Source organism: Cheilinus undulatus, linkage group 18 (assembly GCF_018320785.1).
Source record: "Cheilinus undulatus linkage group 18, ASM1832078v1, whole genome shotgun sequence".
NCBI lineage: Eukaryota > Metazoa > Chordata > Actinopteri > Labriformes > Labridae > Cheilinus > Cheilinus undulatus.
In genome coordinates, this window is record NC_054882.1 from 24,334,737 (window position 1) to 24,356,924 (window position 22,188).

Genomic DNA, 22,188 nt, shown 5'->3' on the forward strand with positions numbered 1-22,188 from the left:
TCATTTCATTTAGAAACTATGTCCTAATACATGCTATAAAAGTTGAAATCTCATTTTACTGCATCTTCTATAACTCATCAGGTTCATTGCGACTTGAGCATTGCAGCTGAAAAGTGTGCAGCAGTTATTTGTTGGAAAACCATGATAAACAGGCAACAAGTTATCATTTGTAAACAAGAAGTTACAGTACAGAGGTGTACAATTGTACAAAAATATGCATTTATGGTTATTTAGGGCTTATGTTATGCTGTTTTCATTAAGGATAAGGTATACACTGGTATTTATGAAAAGTTTTGACTCATTGATTATTAATTGGCTAGCTAAATTCTGAAGAAAATGTCAGCTGTCTTTTAAAGGGAAAGGATGGTATAACATGCTTTTGATTCATTAAGATATTTGAGTTTCTGCTGTCATTTAAATACACAGTTCTTTCTCGTTTGTAATTCATGACTGAAAGATAAAACAGTAACAATGAAGAAAAAAACAGCTTAAAAGTCTTTATAAAGGCCTTCAGGGATACAGCTCACTGAGGCCTGAGAACTATCAACTTGCTTCAGGTGTTTCCTTCAGGGGCACGTTGTCCGGTCCGTAGTTTGCTTTGGAGGTGGAGGGAATGTTAATGTTGGGGTCTCCATTATCACCTGTGTCTATCTGGTTGCTCTTGCCGAGGCTTTTGATGATGTTCAGGTTGGTGCGGGCTGTTTCCATGAAGCTGTTCTCAAGCAGCCAGCCGTCAGATTCGGAGTCGGGGTCGCCCTGTTTCAGCACATTTTCCAGGGAGGTTTGGAGGAAACGAACTCCTGTCAGCACCGACAGCTGAAACACAGATGGAAAAAAGGCAGATGTGACATAACACAAAATATGAACACAAATTTCTTAAAGAAAAAATATCAAATTTAATGGTTATCTCAATATTATTTAGCTATCAAACAACTCCCAGCTCATAAAATGTCTTTACTTTAGGCTTTTACTATTGAAGCTACACTATGATATTTGGTTTGCACTAGTAACAATTATATGTCTTTGAGAATTAGAGATTTAGCCCTGATTCAGAATAATACACCTTCATATAAAGACCTGGTACCTTTTGTAATTTTGTAAAAGTCTTGGTCTTTATTGTAGGATTTACAGTCGTTAATGTTGGCCTTCCAATGTTCAAAGGTCTGTAAACAAACAACCACATTTTAAGGTTGTTGAGACCCCAAATGATTAAATGATGGTACACTTCCTGTCTAATGGCAAGAAGTTGAATATAAAAAAACCACCACAGCCATGCCTTTTGAGTTCTGTACAAGAGCTTATAAAATGTTTTTTTTTTTTTTTTTACAAAGTTTTTCTAGACCGACACAAAATTGTGAGATGGGTTTACTTAGAATGGCAGTATAAGCATTCTAAGCTCTTTTGAATGAAGACAGGAAAATTGACATTTTTCCCATGTAAGCTGCCATTGTGTGAAATGCATTCTGGGTAGTGAAGCCATCTGGCTCCATTATGGTCCTTCCGACATATCTTTGAATGTGTTTGCCTCAGTCTACATTGTAGTTTGGGGGTGAGAGAAAAAATCGATACAGCGTAGTATAGCGATATCGTGTCTGGCAACATATCCTATCATCTTGTCCACCAAGTATTGATTTTTTCAAATTAATTGCTCATATGAAAAGAAGTCTATGATGATGGAAAAACAAAATCAATTGTTTGTCCAGTGAGGTTGGCAGAGGTGACGGTCATATGGCAGGAGAAAGTTAGTACAACAAACATGGCAGCAACAGGGAAAAGACATTAGGAATGCAAGTAGGGTGTGAATGAGATGGACATGACACTTGAGGTTTGCAAGAAGTGCTACATGAAAATAACAAAGTAGGGAAATACGACAAACATGAGAGCAAGACCAATGCTAAATCAGCTAAACAGTTGAAAAAATAGTATAGATCGCAATACATCACAATACATAGTATCGCAATACTCACTGTATTGCAAAATGTTCAAAATCACAATAATATCAAATCGTGACCCAAGTATCGTGATAATATCGTATTGTGGGGTCACAAGCGATTCCCACCCCTAATTGTAGTTACCTTTTCCTCTTTGTTAAATCTGCATTTAGGTAAAAGATTAAAAAGTTTTTAAAGATGAAACAACATGGGAAGAACAAGGGAGGCATATGACTCTACCTACAGTGCATATAGCTATTTTGGCTTATGCAGTAATGCTAACTCCATTGCTTGCAAGCTACATTAGCCAAGTTAGCTTTAGTTAACAAAGCTAAAGTCATCTACAGTCATGGGCGAAAGTATTGGGACCCTGGAATTTTTCTAGAAAATCCATGATTTCTGCCAGACATTGTTGCAATTACAAATGTTTTTGGTATACACATGTTCATTTCAATTATGTGCATTGGAACAACACACACACACACACACACACACACACACACACCCACACCCACACACACACACACACAAAAAGAAGAAAAAATCCATAAATTGACAAGTAACAAGTAACAGGTGCTGGCAATCTAGAAATTACATCTGAAGCCAGTTAGAGTGTATAAAAGTTGACTCAACTTTTGTGTTGTGTGCCTGTGTGTGTCACACCAAGCATGGAGAAGAGAAAGAAGAGCCGAGAATTGTCTGAGGACTTAAGAAGCAAAATTGTTGAAAAATATGAACAATCTCAAGGTTACAAGACCATCCCCAGAGATCCTGAAATTCCTATGTGTACTGTACGTAATATAATCAAGAAATGGAACTGTGGCTAATCTCCCTGGATGTAGACGGAAGAGAAAAATTGACAAAAGAATACAATGCAGGATAGTTAGAATAATGGATAAACATCCTCAGTCAACTTCCACACAACTTGATGCCAAAAGCATCCAGCATAACAAACACTGCGTATATTTCCTGGCCTGAGTGATTAAATTCATGATCAGTGCATAAAAGTTACCAGCAAAAAACAAACAGGTAATAAGAAATAAATCTGTAGAACATTACAAGATTCGAGCCCAGGGTTACGTGAATGAAAGTCCTTGTCACTGCCACTCAGCCACTTGATCAACACATCCTCCATCTCCAGAGTCCTGTGATTTAGATGTCAACATTGGTCGGTGCCATTTAGCTCCCCTGTTATTTATATAAACATAAATGTTACAGACCACTCTATCGGCTAACATCACCTGGCTCATACAGCGTCATAATGGGGATTTCTGTTCAATACAACACAATGAACCCCTGTTTTGTAGCGATGGCAATTCAACCACCGCTGTGATACGATTTTGGAGATAAGGAAGTCATTATTTTCTTCACTCTTTCAATGAAAATATGAATAATAACAATAACAGTATAATATGATAACATTTCTCCTTCTACACTGACGTTATACAGAGCCATTACTAAGTCTTAACTGCTGCCTCCTGTGTGATGCCGATGTGATGAGAAAGGCAGCCTTGCCTGTGAGCCTGCGCTGAGGGCAACAGACCCAAGCTTTACGCTTACAGATCCAAGTACACGCTTACGGATCTGAGTACAAAACGTCCGCAGTAGAAGTGTTGCAAAAGTCATGTGTGTATGACAGCCAGTTGAGAGGCAGATTCTGAACCAAAGTGAACTAAGTCCACAATTAGAAATTGGTCTACATATTTCAGAACAGTGCATACATTTGTGGATCTTTGTAAAAATTTGCAAAACTTTGCACACATTTGCAAATCTTTACACGGATTTGCAGATCTGTTCAGACATCTGTGGATTTGTGCACCGATTTACAGATCTGTACATGCATTTGTGGATTTGTGCACAGATCTTTGTACGCATTTGCAAATACTTTTGCAACAATAATAGCTCCATATAATGCCGGTGAACCAACATTTGCGATTTAAACCAGAGTACATCATATACCACAGTAATAACATCATATTCAAAATAAAAGCACATAAGAAAACAGCTTACTCTATCAGTAAAAGTCTGGGTATAGAAACATGGTCTAATTTCAAGGCTGTGACAACAGTTAGCTACGTCATAACTTTATCAAACTAGCTTACAAGTTAATTTTACCATTAGGTTTTTACTAGCCTTCCTCTTCAGTGACACTTAAAGTTTTTTCAGATTGCTAAAACATAATTTTGCAAACTAGGCTGGTTTTATCAAAATTCTCAACACAATTCATAAAGCCACACACCCAAACTGCAAAATACCTCATATATCCTGCAAAATGACGCACTGCAACCAAAACTATATATAGCATTATCATAATTAAACTTTTGCACCAAATGGCACACACTTTATTCATATTACCAGATTTTTGTCTAACCAACTACACACTGTTGGGCGTAATGAAAAGCATCTCATCTTTAGTATGCCTTGCCATAGTACTAAAAAAAAAGGTGCTCACCTGTGGTCTTTTTATAGTGCTTACTTCCTGATTGAAGTGCTAACAACCATTGAGGGGTTTGGCCAGGTGGCACATATATTGGCCAATTAGCTCATGTAGTGTCATTTTGAATGGCAATGTTTCGACATGGCAAACATGTGACTTTATGTCAGATTGTTGTGTCTTATGCAGAGAACCGTGTTCAGTGCATTTAAAAAGTGCCATTTTGAATTGCAAGATGTGTGTAAAGCAGAAAATGTGTTTAGAGTTTTGGAGACTTGAGAAGAGGTTTTGCTCTCTGTGTGTCAGTTTAAATAACTGTGCTATGCATGTCATTTTAATGTGTTAGTAATTGGAAAAAACTGTAATGAGTAGATGGTATTCAGCTTTATTTCCACTATTTAAAAGTCATGTTCCTACTCTGTTATCTCTCACCTCAAAGAGCCAGATGATGAGGACGGTGAGGCCGATGGACTGCATGATGTAGGTGTAGTAGTCGAGCAGCGCCTGGCGGCAGCCCTTCATCCACAGGTTGAGCCTCTCCGTCTGGTGCTCGTAGTTAAAATGAGCAGAGTTGTTGTTGATCTGCTTCTGGATGCAGGGCCGAGGGGAGTTCAGGTTACAGCAGCTAAAGGGGACTCCATCCATCAGGTATTTCCCCTCTACATTACTCCTTAACCGGCTACACAACACGGAAAAAGAGAGGAGAATAAGCTCAGGGTTTGTCTCTGGGTTTTTATTCCCAAAGTAATGAATTAAAGATGTGACTGTGGGCCACAGAAAGTGATGGCCCACGTAAGATGCCATTTATTTGTTTATTTATGGCGTAGAGCTTGAACCCTTTTGTATAGAGGTCACACCCCATTGGCAGTAATAATGAAAAATGATGAAAACTCAGCCTTGATTACAACAAAAAATAGTCTGTAAAAATGAGACAAAAAAAAATTAAAAAAAGGTCTTCGATTTGGTAGAAAGATCAAATTCTTGAGATCAAAGTCATTAATATACGATGAAAGACAGTATTATCAGAGCAAAACACACAATTATGAGATAAAAGGCAGTAACCAAGCAAAATAAATGATTAGATCGATCGATCTACCTATCTATCTATCTATCTATCTATCTATCTATCTATCTATCTATCTATCTATCTATCTATCTATCTATCTATCTAAATAAATAAAAGATAAAAGGCAGCATTATCAGAAAAAAATAGATCTTATGATTCAAAGTAATACTCTCAGACAAGTACATGACTAAGATGTAAAGAAATATTTAAAAAGTCATAATGAGGTAGCAGGTATATTAATTAGAAAATTGCATTAATAGCTGTTAATTGAGGTCCATAATAAGTTCTTTAATTTTTTAAATTGCATTAATTTCATGCTTCATTGTCCCTCTCAGAACACTTTGGTTAAGGCACTGCAACATCTCCTTGCGGCCACAATGATGTAAAATAAGTACGCTGCTGTGTCTTCATTTTTTAATTTCACTTTGAAAAACTGAGAGGACTGCAAAACAGATGAGCCCCAAGTACATTCTGGAGGCATGGAAAGCCTCCCTGTGGCTGAGGATCCAGAGCGGGATCTATGGTTGGTTGCAACGGTTGAACACAAGCCAGTAACTTATCACTCCTGGCCAGGTCACCCGGGAGAGTGTTGGTTGACATATAATTTAGAACTCTTACAGTCTTAAAAATACTTTGGTAAATATAAATATAAATATAAACTGAAGTTAATATAATTACTTTAATGTTTTGTTTCTTTAAGTTATAAAGTATAGAATTACTTGAGCTTGTATAGCACTTTTCCAGTTTTGACTACAGAAATCAATTTTCACACTGCAGGCCACACATACCATCCATTCACTCCACGCTCACACAGTGATGGCAGAGGTTGCTATGGAGAACTGGCCATCAGTGTTAGTTAATCCCAATCAAACGCATCCATACCCATTTACATGCCAGCGACACAGCAGTGGGAACAAATTGGGGTTAAGTGTCTTGCCCAAGGCAGGGCCAAGGACACCAACATGTGACTGTGGCAGCTGAGGATTGAATCCACGACCTTGCGATTGCAACCGACTGACTCAACCTACTGAGCCGCTACCCACTGGGGGGGTTATGACATAACATGTTGCACTCCATTGTGCAATATGTTTTGACATAGTCAAGCTTTTTTATACTTTGATACTTTTTTGATACCACGTTTTAAAACAATTTGATCTCCATTATTTTGATAATACTGTAAAGTACTAAGCTTTAAATGACTGCAAATCTTCAGTCATGTGTTTTATTATTATTTTTGGACTGCACACTGTCTAAAATTGAATTGCTTCTCTAAAGTGTTTGTCCAATGAAGTCAGCAATGCAGAAGCTTTCCAGCAGTTTTTGTGGTAAAAAGAAGAACACTGCCAACCCTGATAGCTAGCCAGACTCACATGAATTAAGTTAACTTTCCTTGATTCATTAATCAATTAAGGGTGTATTATTACTAGGTTTTGTCCAGTAATGTTTAATTGCAGGGTGAAGGAAACCACTTTAATGTTGTTTCAAGTAAAGCTGACTTGAAGTAAGCAAGTAACATCTAAAGGCTTGACTGCCAATATGCTAATTCACACCACTGTCCAGTAAGTGGTGGTGACCAGGTTAAAGCAACACTCAAACAAGCAGAAAAAGAAGAAATTTAACAGTCTGAGCCATCTAAACATGTGCTAAAGCTAAGTTTACCTGAGCTGTGATTTCAACTTTTGTGTTGATGTTTTTGAAATGATGTGGTAATGCGAGTTTTCACAGAATGCCTTAAGGCATTAGACAGTTTTGCAACATGAGTGAATCCTGATTTGGAGAGTACTTTTCAATCAGTGTTATGCAGGTTAAGTCTGACAAATGAGAGGCTGTAAAAAGAAACTGAAAAGAGATAGCTTAATTGACCAAAACGGCCACATCAGGGGGGAGCTGCAGTTGGGAAAGAGGTGGGGTACACCCTGGACTCGTTGCCAGTCAATTGCAGGGATGGCATTTAGAGACAGACAACCAGGCACAGTCTCGCTCACAGCTATGGAACCCAGAGAGAACACACACATGTACGGGAGAACATGCAAACTTCCCTGGCCAAGAAGCAAACCAGGAACCCTTTTGCTGTGAGGCAACAGTGCTAACCACTGTGCTGTGTTTTTTGACAATCATCTCTTAATCTGCAGAGTTGTCCCAGAATGCCTTTGGGCATTAAACACTTTTGCACCATGAGTGAAGTTGCCCACGTGGTCAGAGAAGTCCCATCTGTGTGGAGGGACACTAATATAGCAGGGCTAATATACTAAAGAAGATGATTAAGACTAAATTTAACACACACTATCTAGTTTATTCTTCTGAGTTTGAAAGGTTATTTAACTTGTTTTTAAGGTAATCAGTTTCCATGTTTTTTTAAGTAAGGTTTACTAATGACTATTATTGCTATGGTAACAAAATAGCAATTTTTTTTATTTTTACAGGAGTCATATTGAACTTCTGCCACTGTGAGAACTAAATTGTGTCATGAACTTCAAAGCAGTCCTTTTTAAAATATCTTTTTGCATTGTGTTTACACTGAAAGTGGACTTATTCTGAAGGTAATACTTACTCCACCACCTCTTTGTGGGTCATGTCCAGGTATCTGTTGCTGATCCACTGGATATGAAACCAGTCTTTATATCCATTGTTCCCACAGCACTGGAACTCAATCTGCAGTATGTCCACAGTACGCTTCAGGAAGCATCGTCCAGGTGTGTCTGTGTCCTTATAATACCCCATGGCCTCCGTGAGCCCCTGGTCCAACGACTCTTCCAGCGCCCCACGCATGGTGTAACACATCAGTGCCCCCACCAGCACGCAGAAGGTGAAGAAGAAGGTGCACATGATGTAGGGCAGCATGATCAGCTTCCAGCGTAGGAACTTGTTAGTGTCCACACAGTCGTAGCAGATTTTACCTCCGAGGAAGTTGATGACGCAGGCAATGAGGCCCACAGCGATCAACATGTTGGGTACGTAGTGAATGTCCCTGTCTGCCATCATGTCCTCTCGCTTGTTCAGTTCCACCTTTAGGAAGAGCCCCAGGCTGAAGAGGATGGCCCCTGTCACAACTGAGAACCAGTTCAGGAGCCACAGCACCTGGGCCAGCTTGTCCCTCTTCGTCTTGGTGAATTTCACTCTTAAAACTGCCATCTTTTTTTTTTTTAAAGTTTCCCTTTAAATCCAGTGGGGATTAAGGGTGGGACACAGGTAGAGCAGGGCAAGGAGAGTAGGGGTACAAGGGGAGGGGGATTGGTTGTGCAGCTCCTGAATGTGTGCTCATAAGCAGCTTAGCCTCGTAGTCTTGATAGATATCTTGTAGATGCTGTATTTTGGTTGAGCTTGTTGGAAACGAACATGTGAAACAAGCAAAAAGAGATCATAAATTTAAATGCTGCTATCCTTACATTTCTATTTTAACAAAGATCCTATTAATAAGATGCAATATAATAAATGACTGCTAGAATAAAACAAAATGCAGCAACATCCATCATACCTGCCGTATCCTGCTCATCATTCACCTTTAAACAGCGTTCTTCTTTTGTTCTTTTTCTCGCCGTCATCCTCAGATTAAGTCCAAGCGTTCAGGTCCGAGTGGTTGTAGTGACATGGATACTATAAAGGCAGCCACAGCAGCATCAGAGTGGGCCTAGCAGCCAAATCCTGACCCTCCTCCTAATCCCCTTTAATCATTAAAGAACCCTCGGCCCTGCGGGGGATTTGGACCTACCTTCTGCTACCTACGCAAATCCAACTGTCCGAGTGCTGTGAGAGTATTGGATAAGAGCTATTGTTTGCAGTTTTATACTTTAAGTTTAAAAAAGCTTATTTCCTACTCAACATTTAAAAAAAAAAAACATTCACTCGTTTATTCTCAGTATCTACACCATCACCAAGAGAATCTATTTTTTTTTTTTATATCAGACCATCTTTATAGGGCATATGAAATCATGTATATGCACACATTTATTTAAGTGAATTAATCCAAGATCTATGACAACATCCTGCCATTTTGGTGTTTTCATGAAGACTGCACATTAGAGCTTAGGAAGTAAATAGGGCAAAGGTTAAAGCTCCTGTTGGAGTTTTTCCACCTGTTATGAAACTGTCTGAAATGTACTCTGATCCCTCTGTTTACCATAAAAGGTGGCAGGACCCTCTGCATAAAGAGTTACTATAATATATGAATAATTGTCTGAAACAGCTGCTGAAAGGGTGGGCTATCAGACGAAATGTCTCAGTGAGAATGATGTATCTAAAAATGCTGCTTAAAATAAAGTGGAAAAATAACAAGTGCTGTGTTGGTCTGAAGAGCTAGGTCAGAGGTCATGTGACTGATGTTTGTATTCATAGCTCTATGCTGACAGGATAGGTGGGAGCGTAGAGCTTATACCCAGGTTAACATGATCATGTCAGCAGATCATCATGTAAGAGCAAACTATATTATAAAAATATGATCATATTAAAAACTGAAAACAGCTGTAGTGGCGGAAAAATCAGATAGTGACTGTTATTAATGAAGGCTCATAACATCACTTAGTGCTACATAGAGCTTAATATAAAAACCCTCATTTCTCCACCTAAATGAATCGCTTTATCAAAGTCAGCATGCCTGAATGTTTTGGATGTTATATTTCAGCTGCAGCTTTGACTGTTTATGGATCAGTGTAGGGTTTATGCTGAAAATATTCATGGAGAAAGACAATTGAAAAGCAGTGAGTATGTTTTATTTTATATCATACAGTAACAATAAGTCGCCACCTCTGTGCTTTCTTTAGTCTCTGATGTAGGACGATGACTGTACAGCATGCAGTCTTTATTCATGATATGAAAGATAATGGCAGGAAACACAAAGTGGTTTTTTTGGTCTCTCCTCCTCTTTCAGGATCAGCTCACAAGCCTCTGTGATTAAGAGATGCCATTGGTCAGTAAAACAAATTCCATAAATGTTGATTTTCTTTCTTATCTTGTACATTACAGTCTGCACAGCAGCTGAGGTGTTCAGCATAAGGTAAGAAGGCCAACTATCCAACTAAGGTGTGAACCACTGAAAAAACACCCTGATGTTACCATTATAATCAGCTGAACATCTTCAGTTCAGCCTGTTTTCAAATAAGCTCTCTTCACACCGCCTTATGCGTAATCCTTTCTGTGCGAGTCAGTTCAGGGGGACTGTGACCAGTTCACATATTTTAGTAAATTTACTCAAGGAAACAAAAAAACTGGATCCAAGCAAAATTAGAATTGTACGTAAGACATTTCAACTTCATTAGATAACCATTAGTGTCCTCTATATGCATGTTGTGTAAAGAAACACTCCAGGTCTCTACATTTTGGCGCAAATTGAAAAAATAGTTTGTCATGTAAGCTACCATTTATGTGCAATGCATTCTGGGTAGTGATGTCATCTGACTGCATTGTACTTCTATTCATGTCTTCTCAAATGTGCTTACCTCAGTTTACATTACAGTTACTCATTAGTGAATGTCTCCTTTGCTAAAACTTTTAACTGTGTTAAAATTACAAAAAAAAAAAAAAAAAAAAAAAAAAGATGATGATGCTAATTATTCTTCCTGCAATGATTAAAGCTTTGTCCATGGGGGAGAGGGTTCTGGCTGCAGACCACAGATCTCAGACGCCCACTCTTACAGACCACTCCTATGAGACGCCACCACTGTCAGAATAGAAGTGACGTCATTTGCTGGTAAAACATTATAGGGTTTTTTTTTTCAACTTACACTTTGTTCACAAACAAAGTCTGGCCGATACATTCATTTAATAACCACACCGCAAACATGGCAAACATGGCAGACTAAGAACCATTTCATAAAGAAATGAGAATCTAGGAATCAATCAGACCAGCTTTGGAAAAAACTTACGTAAACGGTGACTCGCTTTGGTTTTGTTACCTTTTGCTTAAGCTAACATACCATCAGTGTGTCCCAAATCACATACATCTGTAATAAATACTAAATATTTTGCACCCTCAGTGAACACCATCATGGTAACTTTATGGATATGGTATTGTTAGCAAGCTAGCTAACAGCAGCTAACCTTGGCATTTGCTAGCTACCTAATGTGTTATTATGACCAGCAGATTTTAACCCAGTAAAAGGCATTTAAGGCAAGATAAATTTATTTTCTTTAAGGGAATAATGTTAATACAAAACACAGGTTACATGAATCTAATTGTGAGTGAGAATAGCTGTCATTATCATCACCTGGCGTCTGCATTTAAGTTTACTGTATTGCAGCATACTAGCAGAAGTATGTGATTTGAGACAAACTGCAAGTAAGCCAATGTAGCAATGTTAGCTTGAGCTATGTAAGCTTTAGCAAAAGTGCTCAAAGTGTGTCCGAGATCTGTGGTCTGTAGCCATAATGTCTTGCACAGGGGGCACCAAAATTGACACAAACTTAGAGTTCCTCCCATAAGCTTTAATGTGAATACACACCAACATAAAGATGAAACAAAGTCGAAAATATAAAAAAAACTGTCCATGATTATTGTAAAAATAAGCTTTAATACTCAGATGCTTCCGTTTAACCATAAAATGTAGACATAATTGCCTCTATTATTGTATGAGTTTCTTCATATTTCCCATTTGTCTGACTAACCAGTCCAAAGATTTATGCATATATCAAAGGAAATATAAGAAGAATGCAACAAGTATTTGGCAAATTTACTTAAAAATAGAAGATTAAACTGATTATAAAACTGCAGGTTATTACATTGATTCACTGACTTCACTGACTAGCTGTGTATCCTGGGTGTGTGACTGTAGATAGTGATGTCACAGCACATGTTTGTATGGGTTATTACAAAACATGAGGGTGGGACCAACACCTACAAGATCCAAGCTGAAGACAGCTCAGTAGTTTTGATTAACTTTGTCATTTAAGAGGTTTATTTTCTACTGCTGCTGTTATCTCACCCCTTCTGACCTCACCTGGTTTGTTTCCAGTATAAGCACTTTGACACATGCACGTTGATACACTCACAACCACGCTGCAAATCAGCCAATGAAATGTTAACTGAGAGTGAGATTAGTGGATTAACATGTACCAAAGTAGCTTGTGTAAGAAGAGATTGTTACTGTAGCCACTGGGCCAGTCAGCAAATCCACAGGGCAGACACTGAAACGCTCAGCACTGAAGTCTGCACTGGCTGAGGTCTGAATAACATTCTGGACATTAACGAGTAAGTGTTTAAAACCAGGAAATATTTATGCATTTTTGTATGAATGCTTCTTGTACTTATGGAAAAGTCTCAGGGAGGTCTTCTTTAAAAGTACAAGTTATTTAGTACAATATTGGTGGGTTACAGAACTTGACTGCTTATAAAATGCTTTTAGAAATACTTATTAAACTGTTGCCAAAGTGAACCATGGCTGTCAGCTTTCTTCAGGTGCCCCTTGTTTCTATCATGTGAAGTGGCTGTGAGGGCACTATGCTGGATACAGAGAGTCGGTGGTCCCAGGCGTTAGCCAGCAACAACATCACAGCCATCATCTGCTGGCTGAGGAGGCTCACGGCTGAAGGTACATTAGGGAGATTTGAAATCCATCTTTCTGTGTATGAATCCTCTGTTGAATAATGAACATTTCTCCCTGTTTTCATATTCAGGTGAAGTTGATGTGGATGAAATCCTGCAGACTTTTAGCTGCTGGGTGCAGAGGACATCTGAGTTTGCTAAAAAGGAGTTACTAACCTTATGTAAGGAAATGCTTCTTAATAGAGTGACTCTTTAAAATTCCTCTCCCAAATATCAAATGATGATTTTTAATTTGCAATAGTTAAGCACATTGGTGTATGGCTGGTCAATCCTTGGAAACCTTGGATTGAGCAGCTGGCCTTGAACAATGCATCTTCCCCTCAGTTTTTTCTCAAAATTGATCTACATTTTTTTTTACAATGACATTGAGTTTTTTGTGATTTTGTGTGTTCACATTATCTTTTGGGTGTTATACAGTCATTTATTTGGTTTTACCACACCCACAGGTGTCCCCAACCATATTTCCAACAAAGTCGGGGCGCTGTGTAAAATGTAAATTAAAAGAATGCAAATCTCATAATGTTTTATTCACAATAAAACATAAACAACATGTCAGATGTTGAAACGGACACATTTCACCATTTCATGAAAAACTTAAGCTAACTGAGCTCGTATATTCTCCTTGTGTGTACTTTGTGTATTAACCAAATAAACAGGGCTAACTTTAACCTGTAGTCTGGGTTTTTAAGCCCACATTAAAGATGTGTGTCTCTTGTGTTCTCTGACAGGTTCCAGCCGCTGTCATGGCTTATGGATGTTTCTGGACCATAGCTCCTTCACCAGAGTCCACATGTTGCTGCAGAGACTGAGAAACCTTCTCACTCTGGCTCAGTGGGCAAGAGTTCACCTCAGCTCACTACATCTCTGGCATGGTACACATTTCTAGTTTAAAACCCTTGTGACATTTTATGAGAATTTCTTAGAGTCTAAACTTATATATATCTGTTTGTAGGTGTGGGGGTCCCATGTGTGGACTGCAGGAACACATTTGACTCCTCAGATGTCCAACACAGCTGCTGGAACAGAGAGCGGAGGCTTGTAAAGCAACACATCTGGCTGGGGCGGCTGGTTCAATGGTGGAGCATCATGGGGCTTCTGCCGAAGTACCCTGGTACGCTTTGATCACACAAACATTACATTATATGAATGTGATAAAGTGTTATGACACCTCTAACAGCTCTTCTGTTCTGTTCTGTGCCGTCAGAGGCTCAGGAGGTGAAACGGATCACTCGGATGTGGAGGGAAATGGATCAGAGTCATCAGAGAGCTTGGCTCGAGACACCTGGGTAGCTTGGATAATTTGATTTAATGAAGCAGTTCTGTGCTATCTGTGCCTATTTTCTGCTGAATTTGCCTTTTCTGTTTTCTTAAATCTTCAGATGCAAAGAGGGAGAAAAGGGAAGATTTGGGTCTTTGATTCAAGGGATGGTGGCTCAGCTGGACAGACAACATGGCTGTATTTGGATCTCTGAGGATTTCACAGATCGGTGTTATCCTCCTCCTAACCTGCTGGCCCTGCTGAAGCTTGTCCTGGTGCCTCATATTGACACCCTGTCAGTCCAAACACTTGTATCCTTTCAAACACAGCATCTTCTGCAAATCTGTTTGGCGCTTTGTCTCACCTAACTTAAATAAAACACCATTCAGGTTCTTTATCTCTTAACTTTAATACATCATAGCTCATGTATTTTGTCCTGGATGTTGCCAACTTCCTGCAGTGCAAAGATGACCTCCTGCATTCTTTCTGCAATGCCTTCATTATTCCCTCCAGTTTCTCCCAACAGATCCGAGCCTTCTGGATGCTGGATCACGGACACATCAAGGTACAGAAGTGAGATGCAAAGTTAATTTCATGTGCAGTTTAAGTGACTGATTCTGCTTTTGATTGAAGTATTAATAAGAACTTGAGTGTGGTTAAAGCGCCAATTAACCATCTTGCTGATTACATTAGCGTCCATGTTTCAGCAGACATAATGGTCTGCAGGTGACAGTAATGGGCTTTTAAAGGAGCAGCAGTGATTCATGTGTTAACGCTCCACTGTGTCCACTTAAGAGAAGATATTACAGCGTAGCTCTCTTACTTTATGATTGAAGAGGGGCTTTTACCCATAATATAATTAATTTTAATCAATTCATTATGCTGACATTGAACAGAGTATAACAAAACTTTTTTCATGCCCAGCTGTAAGTGAAAGAGAATCTCATATGTCAAGAAGAGAAAGTATTATCAACCACAAACTCATAAAAGTTGGGATATTGTATAAAGTGTGAATTGAAGTAGAATCTGATGATTTGATGTTTTGGGTAAATTATGTGTCCAATTTGAGTTTGATGCCAAGAGCATGTTTCAAAAAGGTTGGGACAGTAGTCATGAAGTTGTGAAATGCTTTAAAAAAGCACTAATCTCCATTAATTAGGTTAAGGATCAACAGGTTAGTGGCATGACTGTGTTTAAAGAGAATCCCAGAGAGGCTGAGTCTGAGGTAAAGATGGGGAAACAGTTCGTTTCATGTACTAGTGTGACACCGGCACTAGTCGATGACATTTTCTTAAAAAGATGCTACTCCGAGTTGTTTTACAAAAGTTTTTCCGCAGAATAAGATGAATTTAAAAAACAATGCATTGAAATAATGCTGAATTAAGAAATAAGATGGTTGTTGTAATTTCCAAATCGTGTAAATCACTGGTTCCCAACCTGGAATCCAGGCACCCTTAGGAGGCTGTGGGGCCCTGTCTGCTCTGATGTTGAAAAAATGTGATGTGCATATATTCTTTTTAAGCGTGGTAAGAAATATTATGTTCGTCACCGTATTAGGGCCAGTCTATAAGACAAAAAAATACATAGGACCTGCAAAGTTTTTTTAAAAGTCTAAATTTTTGTGATTATACAATTTTATAATCACAAAAATTTAGACTTTTTAAAAAACTTTGCACATTCAGCCTAGGTGCCTCCCATTTCTCACAATCTTGCTGAGATGTTTCCACATCTTGACTGGAGTCCACCTTTGGTAAATTAAATTAATTGGACATGATTTAAAAAGATACACACCTCTTTATAGAAGGTCTAACAGGTAAAAATGCAGATCAGAGCGAAACCCAAGCCATGAGGTCAAAGGAACTGCCTGCTGAGCTCAGAGACGGGATTGTTGTAAGGCACAGATCTGGAGAAGGCTACAAAAAATATCTGCTGCAATGAAGGTTCTCAAGAGCAAAATGGTGTACATCTCAAATTGGAGAAGTTTGGCACAACCAGGACTCTTCCAAGAGCTAGTCGCCTGGTCAAACAGAGCAATCAGGGGAGAAAGGTCTTAGTAAGAGAGGTGACCAAGATCCCTGTGGTCACTCTAGCTGAGCTCCAGAGGTCCTGTATGGAGATAGGACAAAGTTCCAGGAGGACAAATATCACTGCAGCCCTCCACTGATCTGGGCTTGATGGCAGAGTGGCTAGAGAGAAGTCTCTCCTCAGTGCAAAACACTGTAAAAAAAAACTCAGTGTGAAAGCATGTTCATGTGTTTTGCACTGAGGTAGCCTAGTGGTTATATCTGTGCGCCCCATGAACAGAGGCTGCTGTCCTCGATGCAGATGGCATGGGTTAAAATCCAGCCTGGGGCTCCTCTAGCACGTCATTCCCCAGTGTCATTCCCCACTCCCTCTCCTCGGTTTATGACTCTATCCACAGTCCTATCTACAATAGAGGAATAAATTATCAAGAAGAAAATCCTAACATTCAGTTTCCATTTTAATTTTACTCAGTGTTCAAACTTGACTGAATTTTGGTTGTTATAATATATGTGTACTTTTTTTTTTTTGCCTAGGCCTCGATAGAGCTGTTGCTGAGCCCCAAAGCTGCTGTTCCCAGATTCTCCTGGCAGCATCGTTGCATCATCCACTGTCTGCTGACAAGGAAGCATCCTCAATTAGCATTAAGGTACCTTCACTGGACCAGACCCCCGATACAGAGCATGGACGATGCTAAGCTCTATGCCAGTGTACTTCTTCAAAACAGGTACATTCTGCCATATGACAAATATAACTGTATTTTTTCTTTCATCAAGGATGTTTTGGTTGGATTTGACTTTTTTCTCTGTGTCCAGTTGTGTTTGTGATGCCTGGGCTCTGCTTAAGAGAGGCCACACAGAAAGAGACAACATGATCGTTTACTTTCTCCAGGCTTGTGATAGATTGGGTCTGAGTGCGGAGGCTTTAAAGTACATTCCTGCTGGATACAATGTGGGTTAATCTCTTCTTAAACATCAATGTGATAAATGTAGAAAAAGATATTCTGCCTTAACACGATGATATTTCTCTGCATATGTTTCTCAGGGTGAAGGGGACGAGACAGAGTCTACAGAGTCACAGTTGCCACTTATTAGAATATGTAAGGCAGATAAGATGAAAATATTAAATTGAAGATTAAAATGCATTGTATTACAGCATGAATTTTAATTTTTTTAGCAGAAAGGCCACCCTGCCCGTTGTCTGCCACACTGTATCAGGCTCAGAGTGTTCACCCTGTGTCCACAGAGGAGCTGATCCAACTTGTCCTTAAGGCTGGGATGGATGTAAGAAAGCCACGTCCTAAGATAAGGTACTGAAGAAAGATGAGGTTACATGGATTTAACTGGACAATACAAGATGGCTCAAGTCTTGTTCTTTATGTTTGTTCTTTCCATTAGTGAGGTGTTGTGGCCGGAGCACACAGAGAGAAAACCAGACAATAAAGAGACCAATGTTTTGCATCATCTCGCACCCAACCCACTCCGAACAGCAGAAGAAACGGATCAAACAGATGAACCAGAGGAAGAACTTATCTATAATGTATTTATTATCCCTCTCTGCTATAAGCCAGTCAGTTAAATTGAATTTTATTTTGAAATAATCCCCATTTTATTGTGTCTCTTCTCCCAGCTGCAGCCTGAGTCACCACAGCACTTTTTGTCGTCTCTGGATATGGGCTCAGAGTCTCTGTCCTCCATCACCTCTGCCTCCTCTCTGCCCCCGCTTAGCTGGGACCCTCTGTATGTATTTGAAAGCACTTTGACCATGCAGAGGATCTCCTCCCTCCTTGCTGATGGAGTGAAGCAAATAGAGGGGGAGGAAGATGATGAAAGAGACAGCAGAACACCTTCATCTGCTGAGGCCTTACTGGACTGCCCTGTTGTCATCTTGACAGCAGAGGGCGCCACAGACCCTGTTTTTCTCAGCAGCTGGGACAAAGAGGCCATATTGTTCTCTGTAGAAGGTGAGATATTAGTTATTTACATTAGAAAGCAGTCAAACTTAAGCGTCTACAGCTTCATTGTGAGGGAAGGTTAAGAGGTCTTATCCTTAACTATTTCAACATCAGAACAAAGAAAGATGGAGGGAGTTTTCATCATTTGTATCTCTGTTGTTCAACAGCAATAAAAAGCAAATTAGAGTTCAAATCTATGTGAGCTGTAGCAGGACAGTAAAAATCTCCTCTCACCTGTTGATGGTGTTGACAATTATCCAGCTGGAGTGATGCATTTCTTTAGGCTGCATGACCTCTCATCTGCGGAGAAAGTGTCTTGTTGTGTAGGTTTAATCTTTTTTGGGCAGTAGTGGCTCAGTCTGTTGGGACTTGGGTTTGGAACTGGAGGGATGCAGTCAGTCAGACTAAATTTGGGAATTGCTCTGGTAGCTGGAGAAGAAGAAGTTCACTTTCTTACTGCCAGGGTGCCCCTGAGCAAGACACAAAACCCCCAATGGCTGGGGGCTCTCTCATGTGCAGCAATCCCTCACTCTGACATCTCCCCATCAGTGCACGCTCTTAGGATCCTGTTTGTGCATGTGCTTGTATTTCAACCTTTGTGTGTGCAGCATGTTCTCTTGAAAGGAATTAAAAAGTTTCTCCTTCTTCTTCTGCTTCTTCTTCTTCATATCGTTCCTGGTTTGGCAGATGTGACCGACCAGTTGGGTTCTGCGGTGTTGATCCACCAAGAGGATCCATCAGATTGTATCTCTGACCAAACTGTCTGTGAAACAGTAACATCTGACTGTTTCCTGGAGGACCAACTAAATCAGGTAAGGAGAACCTCTCTTTGACCATAAAGTGCATACTGTTGATCACACTTATTCCTTTGCCAGTTTGAGGGTCCCTAAAATATACAAGTTAGCCCTTTAATCAACAAAAATTAATTGTCCCGCCATACATTTAACTTTTTCATTGCAAAAGGATATACAAATTTTTTTTAGTGGTGAAGGTTCAGCTAAAAAGATCATTCCTGTGTTGTTCAAGCAGCATGCTTTGATTTTTCAGGGAGAGAATTGCTAGAAACTTCTATATAGATACATGCATTTATGAGTATGCATTTCTCACATTGTTTATGCAGGCATGCATAGCCATCTTATTTCACACATCAGTATGTTGTTTGTTTTTTAAAAGGCTTTTCAGCCTTTAGATGAGTCCTGGCCATCTTTAATCACAGAAATACATATTTTTGCTAAAAGTTTTAGTCAAAGCTATATGAGTAGTTAGGATAAACAATACTGAAACTGAGATTTCTTATCTATCTTAAAATGAAATGAAGCTGGCGAGTTAGTTCTGTCAATAATCTTGAGCCCACTCATTCACACCTGACATTCATCTTAATCAAATCACATGACTCACATCCTCCTGAACCAGTGGGCTATTTAAGCTGCAAGATTTCCAGTCTCTTCCTCTGCTCTGCCCTGAATCAACACTGTGCTCTCACCTTCAACCCACCTCCACCTGCACATCCAGCTGCTGGCTCCGACTTGGGGTTCAAGCTGTTATCTTATCACCCCTCAATTTCTGTATGTAAAATCTGTGAGGAATGATTAAGTCAGAGCCTGACACCAAATATATTATGTTGCATAATAAATGCTTAGACAAACTACATCATGAGATTATTGGCTGAAACGTTTATTTACACTTTTCCCTAGCTTTACAAGGCTGACAAATCAAATTTAAACATAAGCTCTTCACGTCATTTTTTCCAGAATGGCTCTTTAGCAAACAGCTGGACAGTTCTGTTGTAGGTTTGAAGTCTCAGTATTGGTTTTCTGCAGATGTAATGTTTTTCGCTGTGTGTGTCCAGAAAACAAATAATCACCAGCAAGAGAAAGCAGCGGGGTGTTTGGGCCAAAGCTGTGCCATGTTTAAATCCACTCAGGACCTGCTGACTGACCTTCACTCCAGTCTTCTACCAGAGAATCCTGAAGTGAGTCGCTTACAGGCCTCAGCAGGGCCGAGTCTGCAGGACATCTCTCTGCAGACCTTTGGTAGCTCTTTGACCCCTGGCCTGACCCGTGACATCCTAACAGCCTCTGGTCCATCTGACAGCACTAACTGGAGCTCCCCATCGGTACTGCCTGATTACCAAAAAATGGGCAACTTGTGGAATCAGGGGCAGGAAAAAAGTGGAACAGCAATCAAATCAGGTGAGGAATTCTACTTTTTTGAAAAAGAAAGTGCTAAATAATTCTGTTGGCAGAATCTGCACAGCAGTATATCTTGATGATGAAACATGTACATTTAATTGCCTTATTTACATTTATAGCCTCTACATCATCTTTAGCAACGTGCTAACAGAATAGCCCTCTAAAGCTGAATAATTTGTGTTTGGTGGTCTGGTCAGACATAACTTAATGTCATAGGGGCTGCTGTTCACTGTGGGGTTCAGGGCACAGGTTCATGTAGAAAAGGCGGGGGGTCTGAGCTGCTAGGCGGGGGGGTGGGGGGGTGGGGGGGTGAGGAAGCAAGTGTCAGAGATTGGTTCCCTTAACCTTGCAGCAGCAGTCAGTCACCCAGAAAACAACCCTCCCTCTCTCCCTCCTCTGTCCTTTCTATGGGGGGTGAACTGTCTACCACCCCCTCCCTCCATCTGCTGTGCTGATCACCGCTGGGCCTCGGGGAAAAACGGCCTATAGCCCCCCGCTGATGCCCCAACCTTGTCACTGGGATGAGGGTTAAAGATGTGACATTGGGGAGATGATGAAAACAATATTTAGGCATAGAGGCTGCTTTTTCTCAGTCTTTCATTTAAAAACACATGAGGTGAAACAGAAAATTGTTACTTTTTATATAATTTTTTTCTTCTCTTTATTTACAGATCATCAGAAGTCATCTTTTTTAATGAGCCAACCATTTTCCCAAAGTATGCCCAACTTCGTGGACTTCACTGCCAAGCAAAGAGGAGAAAACAAAGAAGCCAAACAGGTATTTTACTCTACTGATGCATGCTGTGTATTACAGCTGTGGTGTATTCATCATAAGGCACCACACTGAGCTGTAGGGGTCACTGTTGTTCCAGTTAAGACATCTTTTGACAGCATCTCTGATTTGGATGATCTCATTTCTGATCCCTGAGGATTTGGCTTCATCACAACCCAGCAGGTGCCCTCTTTACTCCCCTCCATCCCTCTTTTCTTCTGTCCTCCAGCATAAACACTTGTGCTTTTAAGATCTCCGCCTACAATGATGTCATTCTGCAAACATAACAGGCCTTATGAATCATTTGTAGAAGGGGGAATGTGGACAAGATACTGAAATGTTGCCTTTTTTGTCAAGAATACAGTATTGCACACTGATGTAATCTTTTTAGATTGCATAATTCTGCATCGACCTGGACATGGCACTGCTAAATATGGCAGTAATGTTGCCTGGCTATGACCAGGTAATCATTTTACTGAGCTTTCATTGGATAATTGTTTCATCGGGATGCAGTCACCTAATTATTTTGCTCAGAATCGGAGACCATATGGAGCTTGGCAGGTGAAACATAATTAGGCCATGCTAATGTACGATGATTAAACATTGACCCTGACCAGCCTCTACTGTACAGAGTGTGCGTCTATCACGGTTGATCTATTTTGGCTGTACACTGCATGATCGTAGCAAATGCATTACATTCATTAGCTTGCAGAGGGACTGTTTAAAGAAGTGCTTAGTGTTATCTGATTGTTCATTCAGGCCAGAGATTATGATAAAAATGACTAATGTGTGAAAATTGATTTAAAGAAACCCATAATCAAGCTGTCATCTGTGTAATCCCAGAGCAGTTAAGATAGGAAGATCCTGATATTAAAGCTCCAGTGAGGAGTTTTAAACTGGTCATGAAACAAACTATGATAACTCTATAAGACCAACAAAAGCCTACAATCCTTTATAATGGGATTGCAGTATGTTTGCATACACAAGAAGGTCAAACTACAGTCATTTTTTTGAGGTGGTTTAAT

The 22,188-nt window shown here is 39.8% G+C and overlaps 1 protein-coding gene across 1 annotated transcript; it reads right to left on the reverse strand.

The window, feature by feature from the left end:
• Positions 1-71: 71 nt before the first annotated feature.
• LOC121526639 (photoreceptor outer segment membrane glycoprotein 2-like) lies at positions 72-8,992 on the reverse strand. Its single transcript, XM_041813304.1, has 4 exons — positions 8,907-8,992; positions 7,983-8,751; positions 4,798-5,044; positions 72-816 (listed from the first exon to the last, which is right to left on the reverse strand). Exons 2-4 carry the CDS (start codon positions 8,561-8,563, stop codon positions 544-546), a joined length of 1,101 nt encoding a protein of 366 aa, XP_041669238.1. The 5' UTR covers positions 8,564-8,751; positions 8,907-8,992; the 3' UTR covers positions 72-543.
• Positions 8,993-22,188: the final 13,196 nt, after the last annotated feature.

Bases quoted from the DNA above. Each gene is read 5' to 3' on its own strand.
- LOC121526639 (XM_041813304.1), bottom strand. From the start codon at position 8,563: ATGGCAGTTTTAAGAGTGAAATTCACCAAGACGAAGAGGGACAAGCTG. The intron at 5,045-7,982 runs GTAAGTATTACC...CGTGTTGTGTAG, and splicing joins ACCCACAAAGAGGTGGTGGA to CCGGTTAAGGAGTAATGTAG. The intron at 817-4,797 runs GTGAGAGATAAC...TCTGTGTTTCAG, and splicing joins TCATCATCTGGCTCTTTGAG to CTGTCGGTGCTGACAGGAGT.